General features: G+C 34.6%; 1 protein-coding gene across 1 annotated transcript; it reads left to right on the plus strand.

Moving 5' to 3' along the window:
* The first annotated feature begins 573 nt into the window (after positions 1-573).
* Positions 574-6,908, plus strand: LOC121782500 (putative receptor-like protein kinase At3g47110). Its single transcript, XM_042180365.1, has 7 exons — positions 574-1,433; positions 1,577-1,648; positions 1,721-1,780; positions 2,522-2,665; positions 3,792-5,633; positions 5,729-6,106; positions 6,649-6,908. Exons 1-6 carry the CDS (start codon positions 596-598, stop codon positions 6,091-6,093), a joined length of 3,321 nt encoding a protein of 1,106 aa, XP_042036299.1. The 5' UTR covers positions 574-595; the 3' UTR covers positions 6,094-6,106; positions 6,649-6,908.
* Positions 6,909-7,717: the final 809 nt, after the last annotated feature.

A 7,717-nucleotide genomic window follows, 5' to 3' on the forward strand; every position in this document is an offset into this window, starting at 1 on the left:
ATTTTTCACAAAAGAATATTCGACATCATCTTACTTTGTGAAATGATGTCGAATATTCTTTTGTTTATCATTTTACAAATTTTATTTCGCATAATGAAATAAATATGAAGAAATTAAAATGACCCGTGCATCGCACGGGCGTGATACTAGTCAATATAACATTGAAGATTGACGAAGACTCAAATCAACAAATACTAGTAATAAATAAAAGAAATTAAAATAATTCTGATTTAAAAAATTAAATTATCAGAACTCATAACTATAAATCTGTTATAGAGTACACAGTCTGTCAAATGAAACAAAACAGCAAATTAATGGAGCATCTAGTGAATTCTTGGTAGGAAAAATATTATTGATTCAAAGGAAATGTAATGCAATTAATATGTTCCACAAGTATATAATTTGGATTAGTATATCATTGAGGAATGAGGATTGACGATGACTCAAATTAACGAATACTAATAAATAAAAAAATTTGAAATAATTCTGATTTAAAAAATTAATTAAATAATACTCCATAAATTATCAGAGCTCATACTATAAATCATTTGTTATAGAGTACACAGTCTGTCTACTGAAACAAAACAGCAAATTAATGGAGAGTCTTACTTTTTCCATTGCTCTTTTAATCTTGCTATTGAATAGCTTTGCCTTCTCCTTGAATTCTTACACAGATAAAAATGCACTTATTTCCTTCAAAAATTCCATCACTTCCGACGCTAATGCTATCTTGAGCACCAATTGGTCGCAAAACACACCAGTCTGTAATTGGATTGGTGTGTCGTGCGGCCTCAAACACGGCCGTGTCACTGCTCTCAATCTCTCTCGATATGATCTTGCTGGAACTGTTGCTCCCCATCTTGGAAACCTTACGTTTCTAAGATATTTGGACATCAGTTCCAACAATTTTGTTGGGATGTGTCCCTTTGAGCTCTCTAAACTGCGTCGTTTGAAGGTGATGAATTTGGGAGCGAATTCATTCACCGGAGAAATACCAACATGGTTGGGCAGTTTACCTCAACTGGAGGAACTCTATCTGTCCAATAACTCTTTCTTAGGTAAAATTCCTTCGTCTTTGTTTAACAATTCCAAGCTTCAGACGTTGCAGATATTATACTTGCACAGTAATATACTGAGTGGATCCATACCACATGTTATCTTCAACGTGTCTTCCCTAAGAAAAATCGGAATTGGAAATAATAGCCTATCAGGTCGGCTCCCAATTGATATGTGCAACAATATGCCCAACATCAAATTCTTGTCACTCTCTTGGAACCACCTCGAAGGGCAGATTCCGTCAAATATATGGAAATGCACACATCTTGAGAAGTTGTCATTATCCCACAACAATTTCAGTGGAAGCATTCCACGTGAAATTGGAAGATTGAGCATGCTTACAGAGTTATACTTGGGGTACAATGGTGGTTTTCAAGGTACAAATATTTCTTCTTTCTTCTATATGTGAAATCATTATGTGATGCAATATGTTTATGCTTGCGTGTCATTTGTTCTTAATCATAAAGTATAAATGATACATTTATATCAAATAGATTGTGCTGATATATAACAATAATAGGAGGAGTTCCATCGGAAATAGGAAATCTTTCAAGGCTTGAGATATTACATATTGCCGGCGCTTCTCTAACAGGTGATATCCCATTTTCAATCTCCAGCATGTCTTCCTTGACAATCTTCAGTTTATCTGACAATAGTTTGACAGGAAGTATCCCAATTTGCCAAAATCTTCAGAAATTGTATCTTCATAACAACAAGTTCACAGGTACTTGCTTCATCAAATCAATTTTATGATATACATTTACAGATCTCAAGTAATGAGAAAATTATATCGAAAATTGATAACTTTAATCTGGTTCGGTTAATTCTTATATTTTTTACAAAAATATTCATCATTATAAAAATTTTCTTTTTTGCATTATTTTTATGATAACCAAACAAAAAATAAAAATTTTTATGTACAATTATGATATATATAAATGAATAAGACCAGATGAAAACTTTACCTAAAAGCCACAAACCTTATTAATTAAATTTCATGTTTTATTGTTTTAGATTTTAAATTTAGCTACTTTTTGCAATTCTATTAAGGGCAAAATAGTCTATTTATACAAAAAAGTAATTACCATTAATAGATATTTATGTATAGTGGCTCTAGTGGATTATGATTAATGCAAAACTCAATCTTAATATAAAAACGCAGAACCGAAGCATACAGAGGTGATTATTAGGCCATTGTTAGTTTATTTTTAGGTCATTCTAATAAGGATGGCATAAAATAATTTAAAAATAAGCTCAAACCCGGATTCTATAAAATGACTTGAAACTGAGACTTTTCGTGTTTTTGATTAATTATTGTTCATCTGATTGGCAAAATCGTTCTGCATTTCATTTCTGTAATAAGGTGCATTTTTGTTTGATCACTTTCCGTTTACAAATATTATTTTGCTTAGAAAATGATGACTTATAGAGAGTTTTGTATTAAGAATAACATCTGCTCTTGAAGGACTTATTCCTCCGAATATCTGGAAGTGCAAAAATCTTGAGATCTTGAACTTAGATCACAACAATCTCAGTGGCAACATCCCTCATACAATTGGAAATATGAGCATGCTTAGAGATTTGTACTTGGGTCGGAACCATTTCACAGGTTAGTTATACATGATACTTTCTAACACTTTTTATTATAACGAAAATTCTTTATCAAATACTATCCCGTTAAGAAAATTAAAGAAAACAAGTAGGATTTTTTTTTCAATTTGACAAAATATCATCAATACGTGTAGATGAATTGCAAGTTCTATTTAAATTATTACTATATCACTTAGTACGTATAATAACGTACTTCCTTCGTTCCTACTAAGTTGAGTCAAAATTTTGGAGACAAAATATTAAAATTGTATTGAAAAGTAGAAAAAAGGAATAAAATACAAAAGATAAAGAGAGAGTAAAGTAGGTGATGGAATAAAATAAGATTTGATTGAATGTTTTGTTTTTTATACTTCATATATTAAATGTTTATTTATGTGACACATCCTAACTCTAAATAAATGCAAAACGCAAAACACATGGCAACATCCCTCATACAATTGGAAATATGAGCATACTTAGAGAGTTGGACTAGGGTTGGAACCATTTCACATGTATTAGTTATACATGATACTTTCAACACTTTTTATTATAACCAAAATTCTTTCTCAAATACTATCCCTTTAAGAAAATTAAAAAAAACAAGTAGGATTTTTTCTCAATTTGACAAAATATCATCAATATGTGTAGATGAATTGCAAGTTCCGTTTAAATTATTACTATATCAGTTACAGTACGTATAATAACGCACTCCCCCTGTCTCTTAAATTTTGTCACACTTTGACATGACACGAATTTTAAGAAATGTAATGAAAGTGAGTTGAAAAAGTTAGTGGAATGCAAGTCCTATTTATATATATTAGTTTTATAATAAAATGTGATTGAGAATGAGTTTGTGGAATTTGGGGTCTACTACCAAAAATAGTAAAAAGTGAAATGTAACAAATTTTATGGGACAAACGAAAATGAAAAAATGTGACAAATTTTCAGGGACGGAGGGAGTTCTACTATTTATATTAATAGAATTTATATACGTTATTGATGGTTATATGTACTATATGTGAATTACCACAAGAGAATGACTTTGAAGGTTTTAGGAGTTCTTGAGAGATTCTATGTGCTTAGCGATTCCTTATTCAACATATCAACTTTGAAGAATTTACAAATTACATATAATGACTTTTCAGGTACTCTTCCATCATATTTCGGAAACTCACTAATCAATCTTGAAAAGCTTTTTTTGGGTTATAACAGACTCAGTGGCTCAATTCCAAGCACTATCGCCAATGCTTCTAAACTTACAATCTTGGAGATGCATGGCAACTCATTTAGTGGCTCTATACCCCTCTTCGGTAATTTGAAGCTCCTACATTCACTTCTCCTTTTCGAAAACAATTTGAGTGGAGCAGAATTCACTACTCAGGAATTAACATTTCTCTCTTCATTAACTAATTGTCCACATTTGAAGTACCTGAATATAAATAACAATCCACTAAATGGCATCCTACCTGCTTCACTAGGAAATTTTTCCTCATCTCTTGAGGGTATTGTATTAGAAAACTGCGGCATCACGAGTGTCATTCCTTTTGAATTAGGAAACTTGAGCAGTTTGCTAACTATAAGTTTGATGATAAATCAGTTGAGTGGATTCATTCCGCCAACAATAGGAAAAATGAAGCAACTCCAAAGACTATATCTTGGTGGCAATCAATTGGTAGGGTCTATCCCTAACCAACTTTGCCAAATGAATCATTTGGGGGAGTTGGACCTAAGCATGAACATGCTTGTGGGTCCCATACCTGAATGCTTAGGTGATGTTAAATCCTTGAGAGAGATCAGCTTAGGCTACAACCAATTGAATTCAACCATCCCTCCTAACTTGTGGGTTCTCACAGACCTTCTAACTTTGAGCTTGTCCTCCAATCATTTGAGCGGTCATTTGTCATCTCAACTGGGAAATTTAAAGTCGATCGCCTCATTAGATTTGTCGTCTAATAAATTTCCAGGAAATATTCCCACCTTGATAGATGGTTGCCAATCATTAGAGTTTCTTAACATATCAAATAATTTTCTAAGTGGATCAATTCCTCAATCCTTGGTAAAGGTTAAAGGTTTGAAAACATTGGATTTGTCTTACAATAATCTTTCTGGATCAATACCCAAGTCCTTGGAAGACCTATGTTGTCTTGAAAATTTTAATGTTTCCAACAACAAACTGGAAGGGAGAATTCCAGATGGTGGTCGTTTTCGTAACTTCAGTGCACCGTCTTTTGCCAACAACTTAGCTTTGTGTGGTCCAATAACATTTCAAGTTCCAGCCTGCGCAGAAAGCCATCACAGATCATGGTTAAAGAAACTCATGGTGTCATTAGTGATTTTAGCTGTCATGGTGGCGATTGCATTGCTTGCTTTCATATGGATGTGTAAACAGAAAAAAGTAGCCATCCCAGTTGAGGTCTCACCACAGACAGTTACATACAGAATAATTTCTTACACAGAACTTGAACGAGGAACAAGTTCATTTAGTGAAACCAACCTACTTGGAAGAGGTAGTTTTGGTTCTGTATTTGAAGCAACACTTTCCGATGGGTTGAAAGTTGCAGTAAAAGTGTTCAACTTGGAACTACAAGGAGTGGCAAGGAGCTTTGATGTTGAAACTACTATATTGAGCAGGATTCGACATAGAAACTTAGTTCGAGTTATTGGATGTTGTTGTAATATGGAGTTTAAAGCATTGATTCTCACATATGTGCCAAACGGGAGCTTAGAGAAATGGTTACATTCTGGCATGTATGGTTTGGAACTTATACAGAGGTTGAAAATAGCAATAGACGTTGCGGCCGCCTTGGAATATCTTCATCACGGTCATACATTCCCAATTGTTCACTGTGATATAAAGCCAAGCAATGTTTTGCTTGATCAAGACATGGTTGCCCATCTAGCTGATTTTGGCATTTCCAAGCTTTTCGATGGAGGGGAAACTATCATTCAAACACAAACACTAGCAACTATCGGTTATGCAGCACCAGGTATGCATGATTATAAGCTTTCCAACTTAAATTTCATCATGTGTTAATGTTTTACCTAATCCTAACAAAAAGTTGAATGCATGTGATACTTTTAGAGTTTGGAATGGAAGGGAAAGTATCAATAAATGGAGATGTATATAGTTTTGGGATACTTGTGCTGGAGATGTTTACCGGAAAGAGGCCAACGGATGATATGTTCGATGAAGAAAGAAGCTTAAAACAGTGGGTAAGTGAAGCATTAGAGGAAAATGCCGCAACTCAAGTGATGGCACCTGCTTTGTTGTCAATGGAAGATGAGCATTACTCTGCCAAGGAGAAATGCATGTTATCAACATTTGAATTGGCAATGAAATGTTTAGCTGTTTCAGCAGACGAAAGGATCAATATGATTGAAGCAGCGGCTGCTCTGCACAAGATTTATGCAACATTTGTAGCAGGAACTCAATGGCGCCGTCCATGAAATTTTGCATCAGGTGAATCAAAAAAGCTTGTTATGTTTCATTTATTTTATCATGTTTTTGGACTCACCACTGTGTAATTTCCATTCATAGGTTGTAAATCGAGGTGAAAACGGGGATAGGATAACAGTTGGAGTATTACGTTTGTAATTGTTATTCACAGTCTACACCATCTGAATAGCCGTTAAATTTAGAGTCAATGCATATAAATAGTAGAAGTCAATCTATTTATCTTCATATTTGTGTAATTAATTGACACCACACAGTATGTGATTGGACTGGTGTGTCGTGCGGCCTCAAACACCGTTGCCTCAAATAGTTAGCAATTTCTCCTATGACTGCTTGTTTCTCACTTGAACATATTGTTAGGAATTTGGGAGTACAAGTGTTTGTGTAATTGTGTATGTAACTTCTTGTGATAGTAGATTGTGAGCGATGGAAAAAGTATAATTAAAATAATGTGGAAATTAAGTGACAATAATTTGGATTTATGTGGATTAATTGGCTTAATTGCCAATTATGGAAATTAAATTGGATTGACTGTGGTTAAATTGCAGGATTAAAAGCAGATTCAGAATTCTGGTCTGGAGAGGAGCAGAAAAGAAGATTTGGGCTTAAGGATTTCTCAACTGTGTTCCATTGATAATGACCAAATTATGATTTAATTGTTGTAATTAAATCAGGCCCAGAGACGTGTAGAATTAATTAATTCTTAACTTTTATTTGCTTATGGCCCAAAGCCAAATTGTTATTCAAACTTGGGAAGGCCAAAGTGTAATTATATGCTTTTTATTAATTAAAGTCCAAAGGAAGATAATAATCAATTTTATCGCCCTTTTCCCGTACAATCTTAATCGCACGAAGTTAATTAGTACTCCACATCATCGTGCACGAAGTTAATCGCACTTGAGTATTAATTCAAAAAAAACACAATCGCGTGCCAAAATGCACTTCCACTTAAGATTCAACAACGATATCAACTTCTACCCACATCATCGATAAGTCACGTCATCTCCAATTGCGTCCTACAATAAGAATCCTATTTTACCATTTCTGTATGTCCCACAATAAGAATTTTATTCCATGATGGTTGCGCGAATTTTTGATGTTAGTAAATGCTGGTAGAGAATAAAGACTACGACACAAAGAATTTACGTGGTTCGATTTACTGAAGTAAATCTACGTCCACGGGAAGAAGGGAGGGCAAGATTGTATTGCTTGATCTGGGATTACAGCTTACAACACAGACTTGCTATATGGTATTTTATCTCTAGAGAGCTTAACCCTTTTCTATCTGATCTAAGTTCTATTTATACCTTGAACTAGGATCGTGGTTTGCAGCCCCACTAACAAGATCGTGGGTGAGCAATAACTGCTCAATAACTGCTTCGTACCACTAAATAGATCGTGGGCATAGTGGAGGTCGTGGAGGCCTTTCATGAGTCCACTAACTCCTAGTTCGGTCGAATGCTGAGACCGAACTGCTGGACTTTACCGATCAGCTCTTGCCGATCTGAGAGGAGAGCTTGACTGGTCGGCTTTTACCGAGCTGTAGGCTGAGTCCGAACTCTTTGGTCGTGCCGAACTCTTTGGTGCCGAACAGATACTCTTTCTTGGGCTCTGGGC

This window comes from Salvia splendens, chromosome 20 (genome assembly GCF_004379255.2).
Source record: "Salvia splendens isolate huo1 chromosome 20, SspV2, whole genome shotgun sequence".
Lineage (NCBI taxonomy): Eukaryota > Viridiplantae > Streptophyta > Magnoliopsida > Lamiales > Lamiaceae > Salvia > Salvia splendens.